This window comes from Ascidiella aspersa, chromosome 6 (genome assembly GCF_963924565.1).
Source record: "Ascidiella aspersa chromosome 6, kaAscAspe10.2, whole genome shotgun sequence".
Classification (NCBI taxonomy): Eukaryota; Metazoa; Chordata; class Ascidiacea; order Phlebobranchia; family Ascidiidae; genus Ascidiella; species Ascidiella aspersa.
Window position 1 is genome coordinate 31,361,410 of NC_139452.1, and position 19,876 is coordinate 31,381,285.

Here is a 19,876-nt window from a genome sequence, read left to right on the forward strand (position 1 = left end):
TTGGACATCTTTGAGCGTCCTCGGAGGACCATTCAGTTTTCTCAAGAAAAGGGGACAAATGGTAGGCCTTACTGTAGAGTCAGAGCTGGAAATAGGGACTCGACAAAATCTTACATTTGTTTTTTTAACCGACTCCGCAGCCCTGGCACAAACCCAGCCCTTGAAAAATATGCCCTCTTGTATTTAAGTGTGCAACAATATTTCCTCCGTTTAAGTAATGTGGGTATAAAAAACAAAATTAAATATAAAATTAAACTATAGCAGTAAATACTACAAAACAATATATTTAAAATAATTACCTTGTACCATCCAACGGAAGCATTTTAGTGTCCTAGTAGTATCCACTAAGACCCTCAACATCTTTGAAGACTTCGTACAAATGAACGAGCAGATGTTCACGACCTTCCAGGAAGCAATTCAGAAATGTTTCCCATTTTTCATCACCCTTCTTGTCTCCAAAAAGCTCCTTTTTTTCAGGATCAGAAAGATCTTCTTCGTGAGAAGCCTGGCATAAAACAAATGCAATCAATTACTTTGTAGTTTAATGGTTGGAGGTTGTAGTTAGACGTAGAAGTAATATGAGCCACATAAAGAAGTAGGTAGTATTTTGTGAACGTTTCGAATCGCGATATTCAAAACCTTCATGCTACCTACTTCAGTAAAGGCTTTGAAATTCCTATTACAATCAATTTCTGACGAAAATTAAATTTAAAGAATTAACTGTAAAAAACCTAAGGCGATAAAACAAAATTAGTTATTCGATGTGTTTTAGTTCTGCATTGCAACCCACCTTATTTCCCATGACGGTTAAAAATTCCTCAACATTTCTGCAGCTTCTAACTTTATGCATCCCGGTCACTTCCCTCACAGATTGTGGGAGAATTTCTAGACATATCTCGAACTTTGCTTCATTTTTTTCACCATCTGATAGAAGTTGAGTGTTGTAGTTGTTTAATTTCTCATGCAATTCTAAATCCTCGATATTTTTTAATCGACTTTCATTCTCCACATATGAATCCTAAAACAAAAACATAAAATGCCACAATTATTAATAAACTTTGTTAGGTTTTTAGAATAAATTCAGTGAATATAAAAAACAAACAATTTTTCCCCCCAAAAGTTATTATTATGGTGTTTATATATTTTTTTCAGCTTACACAAATGAAATCTTTTCTCCTTCTTGCATTCCAAAACAGTGGATGCTTAAGAACTTGTTCAATAGTTGGTCTCTGTTTATATTCGTGAAGCAGCATTTGACGGATAATTTGCCTGGATTCTGCCCACTGGGCCTCTGGTAACCACATATCAAATATTATGGCGGCAAATAATCAAGGAGTATTTACAAATGTTTGGGAACAAACAGTTTTTAAAGAGTTATTGAAATCAGTGGATGTCACAAACAAATTATTTACCTTAAAAATTGCTAAAAAAATGGAGATACAAATTTAGTATAACAAGGTTTTTGTCTTCAGTTGTTGTGTTTTATTTTTCTACAGTATGACTTAAAAACATGGTGACATAAAAAAGGAGTGCAAAGTTCTAAAAAAACTTTGTACATTTAATAACAATAACAATAACAATTTACCTGACAAGTCTTGACTTCGATCTAAGTTGTTGCTATCTAAAAAAAATAATATGTAATGATTAGCAACTTCAACGTTCAAAAAGAAAACGGTTAATCAGAAAAAACACCGTGCTAACTTTTAAGGCTAACCAAAAAACGACGACTGAAAAAGTTAATAAATTAAATTGTGGAAAACCTTATCCTGCTTTAAAAATAAAAATCACCAACTCGGTCATTCAGAAGGAGTCTGATTTTTGGCTAGCTTAAAAAGGTTACATGGTGTTTCATAGGTGAAAAAAGTGTAATGATGCATTAGGATTTCCTAAATGGCTGGTCCCAGTAACAAATATACATATTACGTCAAATCTTTTTAATAATAGTAAGAAAACATTTTTTTTGCAATCTTTACAAATTTTGTTTTTTTAAATAATCAAGCACAAAATTTCATGATAAATACATACGTTCACCAACCTGAACAATATTAACCATCCTGCATTAACATGCAAACAAATATAACATGGATTAATAAATAGATTACTTTTAGACACACTTTACAAAAGTCAATAAACTAACAAATAACAAAATTTTGAAACTGCTATGGTACACTAAAATAAAAAATATTATTTTGGACAAAGGCCTAATCTTCTTTTAAACGACTATGTTTGTGTTACAAAAATATTTGTTGTTTAAATTTGTGATTTGATTCATCACCAAGTTTGTCCAAAGTTGGTGGTTTACTCCTGTTAACTGTGTATAAATGTTCCAAGTATCCACCAAAAGGATGTTTTCCGTTAGTGAGCACAAAGTAAAACGTAACACCCAGGCTGAAGATGTCCGACTTTTTGCTCTGCAAAGAAAGATCCAAGTACAACATAAAATTTATACATCATGATATGTAGGTTGCTTGAAATATTTTATTGTTATCTAAAATTTAGATGAACCAAAAGCATTTAAAATATCATTCCTTTTAACTTTATGTAGAACATGTGTGAAAAAAAGCCTAATTTGATGTTCATTTAAAAACACCTACTTATTTATTAAATGGATGCTACATATAAGAAACTGGTGGAGATTAAAATGTGAAATCAATGACAAGCCTTGTTGCAAAGTTACTTCCAGCGCATTCTTCTTTAAGATCAACTGATGCGCAGCTCTTTGCAAAGCTTTGAGATAGAACTTTGACCTTAGATCAGAGTTTTTTAACCTATTTCCGAGGCGACCCAATTTTCCTTGATTTTTTTCATCTCAATAAATCTAACCACAACAGTAGGCCGCCCAACCAGATCAAACGGCCGCACAATTATGGGTCGTGGTCCATTTGATTAGAAACACTAATTTTGAACAATTGAATACCAGTGAGCAAAACTATCTACAAATCCATTGTTGAATAATGTAGGTAAGCCGCGACTATGCAATAGAACACAACTGGTTGATAAAAAAATAATTTTAGATTTCATTGCCAAACAGGCTTGAATGCCCATAATTCAACTTGTGCAAATTGTAAAGAAACCAAACCAAGTAAAACAGCTTGGATAAATGTGAAGTTTAACGATACTATAAAATAAATACTCGTCTAAAAACACTTTTTTATGAGATTTATATATTGTTCTTTTAAGTAATTTTATAAGTAAAATCAGCAGAGATAAACACATTGCTTGACTTACAATTTTTGCATATAAAACCTCTTTTGCAGTATACATCATAGTCCCACGATCACTAGTATCAGTAGTAGTTCGGTTGCCATCCAAAATCCTCATCTGTGCAGAACTAGGTTCTTCAGTCCAGTCTTCTTGTTTTTTTTTGTCATCATCATCCATAATTTTACTCAGTTCAAAGTCAGATATTTTAATGCATACTTTATCCCCTTCCTTAGTAAGTAGAACATTGCTTGGTTTGAAATTTTTGTGGACTGAAATTAAAACAAAATATGCAAGTTGTAATGTATTTTGTTTATTTGCTTGTATTTTAGAAAACCACCACGGCATACTTATATGCATTGAGTGAAGGTGATTTAGCCCTTTGCATGCTTGCTCAAGGATATCTAGAGGTTTAATGTCCAAATGATCTTTTACCTTGGTTCCTGTAATCAATCTGGTGTTTTCCTTGTCAATATACTCACTGTGGTTTTCGACATACTGTAGACAACAAACACCATAAAAGCAATTTTTTATTTTAATGGTTTTAACAGCAAACTTACATGTTTTAAATTTGTGATACAAAGTTCCATAATGATATATCCAACAGACTTCACCTAAATAGAAAACCCATCTTTCATTATTGAAGTAAATCGTTCACGCTATTACATATAAAAGATTACACGCAAAATCGTAATTGATTAGAGACTAGTAAGTTCAAATTTATTACCTAACAAACACAATATTATGCTACTCCAAACAAACTCAACAGGTCATTTTAGGGTTTAAACAAGGACTCGGTTTACATGGGTGATTGCAAAAAGCTGGTTAGGTTTTATTTTAAATAAAAAAACCTTCTTTTCAGAAAATGAAATATGCATACACACATATCTTTCACAACTGAATGTGGTACTGTATCCCTCCTTGATGTGAAATTGTACGAACAGGCAACGGTGATATGGCTGATTGTCAACTTGCTCCCCTCTGAGCCTGTGTAGCTCAGTTAGTTGAGCGACGGTCCTGGTATAACCGAGGTCGTGAGTTCGAACCTCACTGCAGACTGTTATTCTTCTGATTTTTTAGCATGGCTTGCAAAAATATACTTAAATAATCGAATGCTTCGGTAAGTCTGTTGAAGAGTTCTACGTTCATTTTGATAAATGCAATATTTTCGCAAGTTAGAACACATTGTTCCACCAAGCCCATCCTACACATCTTTTTTACCTACCTCTGTACAATGATAATATCGGATTATGTTATCATTCGATGTTCTTTCAAGCACATCTATTGCTTTGTCGAAGTTAACCTTGTTGTAACACTTTTTTACGCAACGTGGACGCCGTTTTTCTGTTGTCCATGCACTAAACGTACCAATGTTTTAGAAATTTGAAAAACAAATATTTTTAATTTGTAAATGCAACTTACAAATAAATCTTTGTGCGATTCCTGAATATTGGTCCCTCTCCAATTTCGAACTCTTAATAGTTTATTAAAAACAAATCCATTTTAACTAATATATTGTGTTGTTCTATTTAAGGGATCTTTTAAAAAAAACACTCCATAATTAAATTGGTTATGCGTAAGTTTTTTTTCTAAATTTAAATGATGGTCCAACGTCAAAAGTTGCACTGAGTTAAATAAAAATAGGTATCCAAAATAAACCAAAAAAATCCTGAAATAAACTAAGTTTAGAATTGTTGCATAGGAATTGGAAAATACCTGAGTAGTTATCTTCTTTAAGCTTTGATAGTATTTCATTATGATTCTGTAACAAATATGACCACACAATTTTTTAAAACAGAATAAAGAAACCAATCACATAAATATTTTGATTGGTTATTTGATATTCTTAGTTATTGTTTTGCACTAAAAACTATAACTTCAAAATACAGAGACATGCTGCATTAATGCTAAACATTGTCACTTGTCAGGAAATACACCTTTTCGGCTTTTTATTTATTTTGCTTAGCTGTTTGCGTTTTATGTTTAAATTAATTATGAGAATAGGAATGAATGATTTGTAAAGGTAATAACGTTATTTAAAAGGATTGACAGTGTTGTGTTATATTAACCAAGCTAAATTTTTTATTGCTTTTAGACCTTAAAAAACTTGTCATCTAGTGTGCTTAGCTGTTCGCGAATTTGATGTAAGTTTTCCTCAACATCAGAGAAGGGTGGTTGTACGTTCTGAAAAAACAACATTTTAGATAATTATTGGAACAGGAGCATTATCTAAATAATAATATTGTAATGTTAAGTAGGCAAACAAATAACATCACAGGTTTGAAGTTAACAAAAGAAACAACAGCAATACTTAACAAACTTTTAACATTGTTTTGAGTAAAAATATGATTAAAAACTAAAATCTTATTATTGATTATATTATATATAACAGACTATTTTTGTTTAGGATGTTTATTGTTTATTGCACTGTATAAGTCGCCAATTTTCCCAAATCACTGATTTATGAAGGTATCAAGTCAGACCCTATAATCTAAACATAATCTGAAGGGCTTAACTTTTTTCCAACCATCGCGGGCTAGATATAAAGATCTGTCTCGCATTGTAGTATAATTAACAACTGCAGCCTACAACCAAATCAAACGTCGACAGTCTCGGTTGCAACCCATACATAGGTCAAGAAACACTACTCTAGGATGTGTCTCAAGGATGTCGCACATATTACCAGTTTTGCAAAGACTTAACTTAACAGTGCAATTAAGTCTGAAGCTTATGATTGCCGCTGATATTAGCAAAGCCAGATTCACAGGAAACTGGCGTCACTTGCACAGTTGGGCACAAACGTTACTATACACAAACGTTACTATACTATAAATACGGTTAAGAAATATCCCACCGGCCAAAAATATTAACTTTGTGAGCTGTAGTTTGGCGATCACTGCTCAAACTTATTTATGACTTGACTTGACTTAAGTCTTTTGGGCAATTTAAGCTTGTTTGCTTCCACTTGAGTTATTTTAAGATGTATTGTTCGCAATAGCCATGGCAGCCTTTTGTTGTTCGAGCTTCTATCGCGTATAAACTTGTTCTTAAAGGGGTTATAGAGACCAACCATCGCGGGCTGGATATGAAGATTTCAAGAAATATCCCACCGACCAAAATATTAACTTTGTGGGCTGTAGTTTGGCGATCACTGATCAAACTTATTCATTTTAAATTCAAAAATTAGAAACTCTTTTTCATGTTCGTGGTTAATAACAACTCAACTGTAAACATTTTTTTCTAGTTTTGTTTTAATTTGTCACAATTAAAGCCGTGCCAATTAAACAGACAACAGCCCTTTAAAAGCACATCTTTGTGACAAAGGTTTCAAGCAAATATACTAAATATATATTTTAAGTTGCTCATTAAAATAGCAGGAACACTTACACTGCTTGTAGTGTGCTGCTGTTCAACTGATAAATCATCCTGAATTTCTGCAGCAACACTGGACTTCTAAGTTGGAGAAGTATAAAAAGTAAAATTTATACAAATGCTAGTTAATGTTTCCAACAACAACACAGATGGTGGCTCTGAATTATTATCAGCCGCATCGCCATACTTTACGTTGCAAAACTTTGTGTATAGGTTTTAAAATGAAATGTCATATCAGACATGGCCAGTTAGCTAGAGGTAAATAATGTGAAATATTGTTGATAAGACCCTAGTTTTTAAGGATTAAATTTAATATCGATTGCACATTTTCCTTATAAATTGTCAATAGAACCAACTTTTATTTTTTGTTGCTCTTGTTTTTTAACTATTCTTTAACTTTCAGCATCAAAAGAAGGGGTTTTCATGTTCCAAAATACCTTTTTTGGGTGTTGAATCTCTTGATAGATTTTGTTTAGTTGTTCACCTTGTCTTTTTCGTTCTTCTGTGGTTAAGTTTTGTAGCTGCTTGCTTATGTTTTCCAATGTATCACCAAAGGCCGATTGAACTCTCTGTGTGAAATACTTAAAAAGGCAAAAAAAAATAAACCTTTTAGCAATAAGATATTTCAATCATTGTCTGAATCGGATTAATTTTTTAAATATTATTTTTAAAAATATCCATAAAAATAATAATATAGGTTTCCAAATAAAGCACAACGGCACAGCAAAAAGTTAATGATAGAAACCAACATCTTAGGTTTGGCACACTTTTCAAAGTATAAATATAAATTAGTAAAATCCTAATAATGGTTTATAGAAATACGACAGACCCTTTACAAAAACAACTTTTAGGATAATTCCCTTTTTAGGATAATAAAATTTTTAGGATAATAAAGCGAATGTATGGTTACACTTGGCCTATATATTAGTTATAAAAATCTCACTGTGTCTATATTTAAAAGATTTAGACTGAATAAGCTGTTTGATCATCTGACAAATGCTACAAGTTGTACAATGGTGTTATTTACTAGTAAAAATAAATGGGAATAGAAAAAAATACTTTTGTTAAGTAAAAAGTGTGTTTAAAGAAATGTTTTACATTTATTTTTTGAATTCGTAGTAAATCATGAGTTTGACTATCCTGGATTATTATTTAAGAAGCTAATATAAAGTTTGATAAAATTTTTACATACTTGTTGCTTAAAAAACATTGCATAACTAATTACATTTGCAAAATGGGCAGCATCATTTTGCAAAATAGTTTTGTGTCTAAACAGAAAACAATTTTATTTTAAGCCACTAGACTGAAACAAATCTTTGGCAGTAAAATAGTTCTGCAAATGCACATTTTTGGTAAGCAGATGAAAGAAGGGATTTTTGTGTTCCAAAATACCTTATTTAGATGTTCAATCTTTAGATTGATTGTGTTCAGTTGTTCTTCGAGTTTTTTACCCTGTTTTTGTTGCTCTTCGGTAAGCTTTTGTAACAGTTGATTCAGGTTTTCACCATCAAAGGTCAATTGCCCTCTCTGTTTAAAATAGTGTAAAGGTAAAAATCCAAATTAAACTTTTTAGCAATGAGATATTTGAAACATTTGCTAAATCGGATCAAAATTTAAATATAATCTTTTGTAACTGATGACGTTTTCATCATCAAAGGTCGATTGCCCTCTCAGTGTAAAATAGTTTGAAAGGTAAAAATCAAAATTAAACCTTTCAGCAATGAGATATTTGAAACATTTGGTGAATCAGATTAATATTTAAATATTATTTTTAAATATATCCATAAAAATAATAATATAGGATTCCAAACAACCACAACAGCCCACCAAAAAGTTAATGATAGAAACCAACATCTTATGTTCAGCACACTTTTTGAAGTATAAATATAAATTAGTAAAATCTTAATAAAGATTTCTAGAAATAGGACATACCCTGTATTACAAAGACAACTTTTAGGATAATTCCCTTAAAATTGGCGAAGGTAGTTACACTTAAGACAAACCCTTGTCAATATTTTAGTTATGAAAATCTCAACGTGTCAGACTTAATAAATTCACAGTTGGATGATCTGGAAAATGCCACCAGTTGTACAATAGTGCTATTTACTAATAAAAATAAATAAAGGTGTGCAGTTTAAACCTCTACCCCTTTAACCAGTAGTGTATATAAATATTTGGGATCAAGATTCTAGAATTTGTTTTAGTAAGGCTAATAAAGAGTTTGATAAAATCTTTAAACAAAAAAAAACATTGCATAATTAGTTACATTTGCAAAATAGGCTGTGTCCTTTTGTTTTGTGTCCAAACAATTTTATTTCAAGCCACTAGAAAGAAACAAATCTTTGGCAATAAAATTGTTCTGCAAATGACAATCATTGGTGTGTAACTTATAAAAAAAAACAGCTGCATTACTCGCTGGCATCTGTATTTAAAACAAGTTTAAGACTGAATAAATTTACAGTTTAATGTATATAAATAGTTGGAAAGAAGTGAAGAGTGTGTTTAAAGAAATGATTTACATTTACTTTATGAATTTGTTAAAGTTAATCATGAGTTTGACTACCAAGATCCTAGATTATTTTTTTACTTTTAAATACTTGTATTAATTACATTCGCAAAATAGTTTTGTGTCTAAACAGAAAACAATTTTATTTTAAGCCACTAGACAGAAACAAATCTTTGGCAGTAAACTCGTTCTTCAAACGACAATTATTGGTATGCACCTTTCAAAAAAATTTAGAAATTATAAATGTATTTATATGTGTTGAAATAACTTATTTACTCCTGTGGGGGTAAAGTTTCATTTGCATCTTAAACACATCGTTATCAATGCTCTAAAGCAGGGGCGAGCAACTTCTCCAGTTGGTGGGCCTGACATGGAAAAATGAAGTACTTGGCTGGCCGGATTCCTGATCGATATATTAATTGTACTGCCAAAGTTTACATGTTTTTTTTCATAATGGCGGCTAATGTTGTACTCTTTCAACACGGCAACACTTTCATTGCACAGCAAACATACTGCTTTTTTCTTGCCGACTTAAGTGAAAAATGTACTTTGGCATCCAATCCTTGTTAAATTTGCAACTTTATGTTTCTTAGCAAAATCCTAGAGAAAATATTTATTGTAAATTCTGAATCTAATTTGGGAACACGCAATATGACCTAAATTCCTAAAAAGCAACAATACCTAAAGCAGAAAAATAAAAAAACATATATAGTATTTGATGCTTTTCCACCAACGACATAATAAAGCCAAATACTCAGCGATATCCACGAAAGTAAGAACTTAATCGTCTAAATAAGACACAAATCTGTCAAAATAAGTCCCAAGTTCTTCAGAATAAGGCCTTAACGACCAACATAAGGCCTGTAACTGTAGGGAGAACTTATGGGACGATCGATGCCCATGGGTATGACATAGGCCGTTTTTTTCAATTTCGGCCGTTCTAGTTTGCATGTCGCCGATGATCTGGCACCTGATTTTCTGGCCCTGTTTGGGGTTAGGGTTGGAATATTAGATGTACTTAGGGGTGAGTTTGGGGTCTGATTCACTTTAGGTCTTATTCCGAACTGTGTGTTATTCCGACGTTGATGTTGTTCTTATTTAGATATTATAGCCTCTAATTTTAACCCAAATCAAAGAACTATAAATTAACTAACAATCACTATTGTTTGACGTAGTAAGCAAGTAGTGGGGGATTGCGACAGACTGTGTCCGCGGGCCACATTATTATGTAAGACCGGAAACTGTCTGCGGTCCGCTCAAAATCCCTACCGTATGTTGCCCGCCCCTGCTCTAAAGAATATAGTAAAATATATATGATATTATACTAAAGTGAATAAAGTTGAACAATCCTATTTTATTAATTACAAGAATATACAGACAATCTATGTGACTCTATTTTATGTAATTTTTACAAAGATTATCATAAATGTGGTAATAGCACTTCACAGATTAATAGTTTAAAGAGCAAGTAGTGATGGAATAAAATGAGCTTAACTTTTCAAATAGTTAAGTATTGCTATTTTGTTGGCTGCAATGGCCAGATTGCTGTGTGAAATTTAAAGTATAACTTACAGGATAATGTGTTGAATGTTTGCTGCTGTCAGATGAACTTTCATCTGAATCATTGTCACTTTCATTGTCATCCGCCTAAATTAAAAATAAAACATTTAATCACTACTAGTCAAGTAAAGTTTTTTTCATGCAAATATTAAAGTACTAAAAGTGATGAATACCAAGTTTAACCTGTACAATTCCAAACATGTTGTCAGTGTATAAATATGTAAATAAATTGAATAAATCAACAATGTAAACAGGTTTTTTTTCTACTTTGTGACTAGTTAGATAAATTTATATTTTCTTGGATGTTATTTCATTCACTAATCTTTTCACAAAACTACAACAACAAAAAACATAATTGCTTTTAAGTAAGTTTAATACAAATATATTTAATGTAAATGTTTATTTGATTCAATATACTTTTCCGAGTCTTACATTAAAGTGGCACAGAAGTAGGAATAAGTTCATACATTTAGTTAACCTTGCCTAAAGAAAATTATTTTAATGGATTACATTTGTAGGCAACCTTTTTTACTTTTTTGTTGTATGAATATAACAGTATTTCGAGCAATGTGCTTTTTTATGTTTTATCAATCTGTCTCTTATTTAAAATTGTCAACCAAGTAACCGTAACTTTTTTCACGCTTTGCATAAAAGTTTTTGCTGCTTTTTTTCAATTAGTTGAAAATCATACATTTGTTGCAACAGTTTAATCAGAGCTTGGGTGCACAACCTGCGGCCGTTTAGTATTACCTTTGCAGCCGTGCACGTGTTTAGGAAAATACAAATGTTGGCGGCCAAACGTTGATACAGACTCGTGTTTACCTAACGCGCAAATTGAAATTTTGAAACAGGTATTAAATTGGGCAGGGTTTTTATGTTGTAGACCAGGCAGACATCAATCGTAAATGCCCTCCCTACCCCCAAAAAACAAAACATTCCTCCCAAAATTTTTTTTGGCACTGCGCGCGAATTTAATTAGGGATGTTCACACTAAAATATGTAATTCTTAGATTCGTATCCAATTCTGACACTTATTTTTGGTAATTGGAACCGACATAATTTAATGTTTTACCGCCAATGGTCAGGCCTAATTCTACATATGGGAGTGGCAAGTTGCGATAAAGGCCTATCGCTAATGCGACACATTTACAATGCTTGCTTTAAATATAACCTTGCAGTGCAGTGACAGCGTTTTCTTGGGCGATCAATCCAGCGTTATTGGGCAATCGACTAACAGTAATGCCAGGTACAGAGTTTGCAATTTATTTGAATGCGTTAAGTTACAAAAGTCACAACCCCTTGTTACCTCGCATAACTTGCTGGCCTTAGACAATTGCTTTACTTAAGGTCAATGTTCAGCCAGGTTATGCACAATGCTAATGTTTGTAGTAAAATGGAACTGACACACAACAATGCTTTGTAAAATAAGACTAAATTGCTAAAGAGTTAAGTGTGTTGACAGTGTTGTATTGTACTCATTACATTGGCAAAATGTTAAGTATAGGCAACAACCTGGTGTTTCTATCATGTTTCATTTTTTTTTTATATATAATCTTTCAGAACAGTTTACACAACTGCCACTAATGACAGTTGTTCAAAATGTTAAACATTTATGAGACTTTTTTATTACAATATATAAACACATGTTAGCAAAGTGTTTTGTGATTAATAGATGTCACTGTAAGTATATTACGATAACCCCCCCCCCCCCCCAACAAACACACACAAAAAAAAATACATGTTAACCATACTAAATAGGCATAACCTCTTGCTACAAAAGCGCATCTTTGTTACAAGGTTCCACGAAAATATAATGAATATCTATATATTCATTTTAAAATTCTTGCAGTATCACCATTGATAAGTGGCAGTCTACAATACCCGACTTCTAAGTTTGGCAAAGTTAAAAACAAAAATTTATTGCAATGCTCGTTTATGTTTTATACAACAACATGAATGGGTGCCTTTTTTATTATTATCAGTTAGCATTGGATCGTGTCGCGATACTTTGCGCCCAAAATATCAGGTATTGAAATGAAATATCAAGTATGGACATCTCTAGTTAGCCGGAGGTAAATAGTTGGAAACATTGTTTATGAGAACACCCAAGTTTTTCCAAAGATTAAATGTAATATAGATCGCACATTTTCACTATAAGTTGTCAATAGAACCAACTTTTATTGTTTGTTGCTCTCAGACCCTAATTTTATGAAGAATATTTAGAAAAAATAGTTATAGAAATAAAATCTTAGAAAACTTTTAGAGTCAAATAAAGGGGTCAAAATACCTTATTTAAGTATCCAGTCTTTTGATATTTTTTATTTACTTGTTCACCCTGCCTTTCTAGTTCTTCCCACCGTTTTCGTTTTTTTGTTTTTTCTTGTGTTTTAGTTCTCTTCGAGTAAACCCGTTCATATATATTAAAGCTTGTAATATATTGCGCCGCATAATTAGGGATGTTCAAAGTAAAATATGTAATTCTTAGATTCGTATCCAAATCTGACACTTATTTTTGGTAATTGGAACTGACATAATTTAATGTTTTACCGCCAATGGGCAGGCCTAATTCTACATACGGGAGTGGCAAGTTTCAATAAAGGCCTGTCGCTAATGCGACACATTTACAGTCCTTGCTTTAAATATAACCTTGCAGTGCAGTGACAGCGTTTTCTTGGGCGATCAATCCAGCGCAAAAGTCACAACCCCTTGTTACCTCGCATAACTTGCTGGCCTTAGACAATTGCTTTACTTAAGGTCAACTACTGGTCAATGTTCAGCCAGGGCTGCGTCGGACTCGGGACTCAGTAAGACTACCCAAGTCCGATATGTGCGGCAGCAAACTGTAAATTGTTAGGGTGGAATATCATATGGTGGCATATTTTCCATGAGCCCTATGATTGGATTGATGAATATAAGTCTTAGTTTAGTTACGTAAATCAGTGAAATACAGGCTTTAGAATGTGAGCCGGAGTCGGACTCGGGTTGTTTTTAACCGACGCCGCAGCCCTGATTGCCAGTGCAAATAATCCGAACATAGAAAAATGTTTGGCATGCAAGTTGTTAAAATTTTAAAATTGTTCATAAACTGGCACACTGCATACAAAGTATACTAAATCAAAATATCCTTCTAGTTTCATTCAACTTGGTATGCTGAAAGCACTAAGAAAGAATTTTAGATTCGTGATTTGATTAGATATGTTTTATCATATTTTAAATTTTATATCACTAATGAAATGAACGCTATAATTTACCAAAATCAACTTAATTTTACAAAAATCTACTTTATTTAAGAGACATGACTTTTCAAACAGTTGAAAAAGCACATATCTGTTAAACAATTTACAACAAAATATGTTTTATCTTCAGTTATAAAAAGTAATTATATTTTTAAAAATACCTTAAAATAATTCTTAATGGTTTAATGAACATGAAGTTGACGTAACAAACACTGTTTACTACACACACTTTAAATAAACATCAAGAAATTTACAAAGTTTATACTTTTATGTTTAGTAGCTTTTTGCAGTTTTTTTAACCACGTAAGAGATAGTCCAAGTTTAACGTATCCGCGCAAAACTATTTTTCAAGCGCAATTACCTGCCTGGACATAAAAAAATCAACGTAAGTTTATTTCCTTAATAAAGTAAAGTTTAATGTTTCCAACTAAAAACTTTTATGTTTAGGAACTTATCGATGTCTGTTACCGCATAAAATTTAGAACGTACTGTGCAAAACCTTTTTTCAGGCGCAATTACCTGCGGTTCATAAAAACTCAAATTAGGTATATTGCCCTAATAAAAAATAAATTTTAATGTATTTAACTTAAAAGATGTTTGACGTGCTTAACAGTTGGCTATTTAGTCCTTGCAGCGGTTTTAATAGCAGTCGATTTTCAGTTTCAAGCGAGATTTTACTTACGTTCGAAGAAATATAGTACCGGGATTACGTTAAAAGCACATCACATGTTACAATTCATGTTAACAAACGTGTGCAACGTTCCAAGTAAACACTGAAGTTTAACCATGTCAAATTTAGGCAGAGTTTATCGCGTTTATTGTCGCAGTTTGAACAGTAAGCAAGTTATATTTTTAACGGGTTACGGGTTTGTCTGACGTTGGACGCAGCTTAATTTGGCTTTTAGTGCAAAGGTTTACCATTTTCACTTTTATAAACATACTTTGAATAAACCTCAGGAAACCTACACGGATATCTACAACAAACATTCCCAACAATATTGTGACAGTGATTCAGGCCTAAGCCTAATGGCTTCTTACAATATGTTTATTCACGCATGTCTTGGCAGAGTTCGCAAAATATTGCGTTTTTGTAGCAGTTTCATTACGATTCTTTCACGAAGTATTAAGACATTTACACAGACAATGTACAGTAACCCTAACCAAGCATAAACTACGCAACATTTAGACTAAGTTTGCAAAATGTCGTGTGCCGCGGTTTGACCAATAAGCAAATAGTCTTTTCGGGATTTTCTTTCATTGGATGCATGGTACCTACCGGGATTACATATTTGCTTTAATTTCGCGCATTTTAAACAATTGCTGCTACGACTTTTTTATGAATGTTAGTGAATTTCGATCGACATATGTCACAGGTGTTCGTTACGTAAAATATTACATTTATTGCCACATTTTCCTTAACATTCTTTTATGAGGCATTAGGACGCTAACCAGACAACGTACAACAACCCTAACCGAGTATAAACTATGCAATATTTGGACTGAGTTTGCAAAATATCGTGTTTATTGCAGCGGTTTGCACACTAAACAAATTTACTTTTTAAACGGGATTTTTTTCGTTGGATGCAGTATGCTACCTACCAGGATTACGTATTTGCTTAAATTTCGCGCATTTTAAACAATTGCTGCTACAACTTTTTTATGTTTGTAAGTAATTTTTGATGGACATATGTCACGTTTTTTTTCGTTAACAGGTTAATTTTTCTAGTTTGTGACTAGTTCGATAAATTTATATTTTGTTGGATGTTATTTCATTCACTAATCTTTTCACAAAACTACAACAACAAAAAATATAAACGTTTTAAAACAAATTTAATACGTTTATTTAATGTTAATGGTTATTTTATTCAATATACCTTTTTTCAGTCCTATTTACCAAGATAAGAAACATGTAACTAAAATGCATGCAATAACAAAATAAGCGTTTGTGTAAAAGCAATAAAATTAACAACAGTATATTGGCAACACTGAAATGTAGGTTATTTATGGAAAAAGCTATAAATTTTTTGAATTTAAAAATGTTTATAATATGTATTCTGGTCTCTAACAAGACACCAAAATTAATGTGTCAATAACCTGTTAATATTAATAAAAATAAGTCAAAGATTAATAACAAAACTGCCAATATGTATGTAGGTGGTGAAATAACTTATTTACACTTACTTGACTTGTAGAGGGCTGTTCTTTAGTTGCATCAGCTTGCGTACTTGAAGTTGCACTTTTAGGTTGGGGGTCGTCAGCATTTAATTTCTAAGTTTAACACAGTAAAACTTAACAAAATTATATTTTTATCAGGCTAGTTAAACAAAAAACTGTCCATTTTTGTTCCACGATTGCCAATAGTTTTTGAATAAAGAGCAAGCAGTGATGGAATAAAACAAGCTTAACTTTTTAAATAGTTAAAAAGAAGTGTATTGGTGTATTGTTGGCTGTAATGGCCAGATTGCTGTGTGAGAATAAAAGTATAACTTACAAGACGACGTGTTCCAAAAGTAGTTAAATGTTCGCTGCTCACAAATGGACTTTTTTCTGAATCATTATACCTTTCATTGCCATCCTCCTAAATTAAAAAAAAATGCTTAAAAGTCATCAAAACTCAATTCCGAGCCTAACGTAAAATATTATTAAAAACAAAACATATATATACTTGTTTCCTGGTATATATTTGTTTGTCCAATGTTTCGGCGACACACATGGCCGATAAGACGCAAGGTAAATGTTGTCACTGTAAGGTTTATCATAATTAACCCCCATCACCTCCAAACAAAATTAAAGTTACATGATTAATAAAAATACACTAGGATTGAATATTATGGATTCGCCAACTAGATTTTAAACCTAATATCCTAGAATCATATGGAATTCTCTTTCGAAAATCCCGAGCCAACGGTTTTTAACAAACTCTAAGTCCAATTTTTGTAAAATTAGAACATTTTCTGCAATTGTTTTAGGTTTAAGTTTGAACACGGAAAGCCAGTGAATTTTTAACATGCCAATTATTGCTTTTGTGTATTTATACCAGTTTTGTGCATTAACTGCTAACAAAATAAACCCTAAATTTTATTTATTATGGTCTAGTTTTCCTGTTTAATTAGGAATTTCATCTAAACCGGGTATATGTCAAGGCCAGCATAATATTTTTGAATCGGTCCATTTGCAACAGTCTTTTAAAATTGCATCCTTAAAATCATCTCAATTTATGCGGGTATTTTATACATACTCATATTTTAAATTAAGCATATTACAATAACTATATTTGAATATAATTTAAGTTTCTTTCATAGTTCTGTTAGTATGACCCACTGAAGTACTCAAGTTAATTAAGCCTTGAGTCTGACAATCAAGCAAGTTAATATTTAACAAAATAAAATTAGAATTAAATTACTCAATAGACATTCACATAACAGTTCATGTACTTAAACCAGCGTTTCTCAACCGGTGCGCCGCAGATGGTTGCCAGGTGCGCCGCGAGCAAAAAGAAAAATTTTGTAATATGTAAAAATGTATTTTTTACTTTCCTATTAAGCTTAGCTGATTGATTCAGCAGTAGTTTTAAGTAAAAAACACAGTAAGACCTTTAAAGCAACAGCATCTAAATCAGATAATCTATAATACCAATCACCGACATAATAACGACAACTTCGCAGTAATAACCACAACAGAATAAGATCTAAAATAGTCTAGATAAGACCTAAACATGTCGAAATAAGTCCAAAATTAATCGGAAAAAGACTTAAATGGACAATGTAACGTCCCAGATCAGCGGTTTTTAACCTATGGGCCATGGGAACATTTTGAGTGGGCCACAGACTAATTTAAAAAAGCTAGTTTTTCTGAAAAATTTAGTTTCATTTATTTCACTATACTTAATTTTACAGGAATGGCTTGGGGATGAATTGAGAAGGAATGTAATTTTTTTGTTAAGCAGATAGTATCTCACTAATGCACAGTGAAAGAAATAATCTGTTTTGAAACATGATCGGCTGTTTTTTGTTCTAAACCTAGTTTATAGTTTTTTTTCATAAACATTTATTTTGGGCCACAGAAACAAACAAAAAAAATAGGGCCACAGAATTTTTGTGCAACGAAAATGGGCCACGGAAGAAGAAAAAAAAAACACGTTTGTTAAATGTAATACTTCATGTATTTTATATATAAGGATTCCAAAGTTAGGGTTACTGAAAAACTTAGGGGTTTGTAAGCTTAAATTTACTAAAAAATGTTGAAAGCCACTTCAATAATGATTAACCAACCAAACATACCACTGATTCCGCTGGCACACTTCCTTCCCTAAAATAAATGATCTTGATTTTGTCATATACTGGTTGCGGATCGTCGTACTTCTCCGCATATTCTTGCACAGCCGTGTTGATGATAGCAAGTAGCTCTCCATTCAAGTAAGACTTCAGCAACTCATCGCATGCTTCCTTAGTTTCTGCCTCCAAATGTACTACCAGCGAACCTGGTGTTGAGTCAGTAACCTCAAGTTTTTTGTGGACATTAGTTTTGACATGTTTATCCACGATTTCAGTGAAAGCTTTGGATTCTTTTATAATAGCTACGCCTGCCCCAGCACCAACACTGGCCGCTGCTGCTCCAAGTCCTTTCCCAAAATATTCTGCGGCCTTCCCTGTAAGTTTTAAACCAGCTCGAGAAAAATTGACTGACATGATCTCTTGTTAGTTTAATACTTATCTGCAAAAAAGTAAAAAAAGTTTTTAAGTTTTTTAATGTGCAGTCTTAATGCAAGACTTTACATTTACACCATTATCACAGGATTTTCCGTTTTTTTTAGTCCTAACATCTCAGATTTAAACAGAACATGCACCATTCAACCAACATGGAACTACATAAAAGAAACAGAACTGCGAACAAAATATCATCAGCCCTAATAAAAGTATAAATGTCAAACAGATGGAATTTTTTTTCAATGAAGCCAAACCCCACTTACTAACATAGAGTTATCCACAGCAATGCTGTTGGGAGATTAGGTAGATGACAACGCTAATAGCGACACAGAGGCCTAAATTAAATGTTTGCTAAATAACCTTAAAGCCAAATGCTAAGCTTACGGAATCGTGCATGAAATTTATCGTCATATAAAAATGACTTGACAGCCCTTGGTTGCTCATTTAAGTTGCTGTGGTCATAAAGAGTCGACAAATTTATTGCATCTTGTACTGTTTTTTTTAATTCGTTTATATAAATTTATCGAAAAAAAAAATCTTTTATCAATTTTACCTCTCAAAGAAATATAAAAATACCCACAAAATGTTGCTCTGCTGAGTTGTAGTTAATTGTTTTCTTTATATGCGAAAAATAACATTGTTTAGCAGTACGTCGTACACCTGCAAAAATATTTTAATAGGACGGCGTTCCGGAACGTTCCAACTAAATTTCACCACTGGTCGCCCTATCACACATAGGAGTAGCCAGGGAGGGCCTGAGGGGCCATGCCCCCCCCCCAAAATTTATAAATATTGTACTCTTAATAATAATTGGTTTTGTGGCTTTTATGAGCAGTAGCCTACCACAACAGTCGATCACAGGCATGCCACACCTTCAATTGTCATGCACTGTTACGTCACAAACGATGCAGTTAGTATTACGTTTGCTATGCATTAATGTAGTTTTACTACTTTTAAACAGTTTTTGCTCTTTGAATGTTTTTTGAGTATTGCGTTTAACACTCGGTCAGTTGCTGCTCGAAACGGTTTGCTAACATTGTTATTTGTGTTCGTTACGGCAGTTAATACAATGACAAAAGCTAAACAAAAAGTTCCAACTTTTTGGCCCTCCCAAAAATTTTCGGCTGGCTACGCCACTGCTATTACAGAATAATGCTTTCACTCACTCAATTGCGAAAAGAATACAACCGTAATATCTCAACTGTATAACAATGATGTTAATATTTGTGCACTTAATCTTTAGCCAAACATTGCAATCATATAAACGTTCTAATACAGTTAAGAGCAGTGTTTTT

General features: G+C 32.5%; 1 protein-coding gene across 1 annotated transcript; it reads right to left on the reverse strand.

Moving 5' to 3' along the window:
• Positions 1-304: 304 nt before the first annotated feature.
• LOC146141289 (uncharacterized) lies at positions 305-18,563 on the reverse strand. Its single transcript, XM_083392870.1, has 19 exons — positions 18,156-18,563; positions 16,367-16,453; positions 16,057-16,143; positions 10,652-10,726; positions 7,966-8,100; positions 7,011-7,154; positions 6,589-6,654; positions 5,299-5,385; positions 4,918-4,963; positions 4,624-4,675; positions 4,427-4,559; positions 3,762-3,815; positions 3,552-3,699; positions 3,229-3,473; positions 2,276-2,411; positions 1,586-1,621; positions 1,158-1,291; positions 791-1,018; positions 305-505 (listed from the first exon to the last, which is right to left on the reverse strand). The coding sequence occupies exons 1-19, from the start codon at positions 18,561-18,563 to the stop codon at positions 332-334; spliced, it is 2,475 nt and encodes an 824-aa protein (XP_083248996.1). The 3' UTR covers positions 305-331.
• Between the last annotated feature and the right edge of the window lie 1,313 nt (positions 18,564-19,876).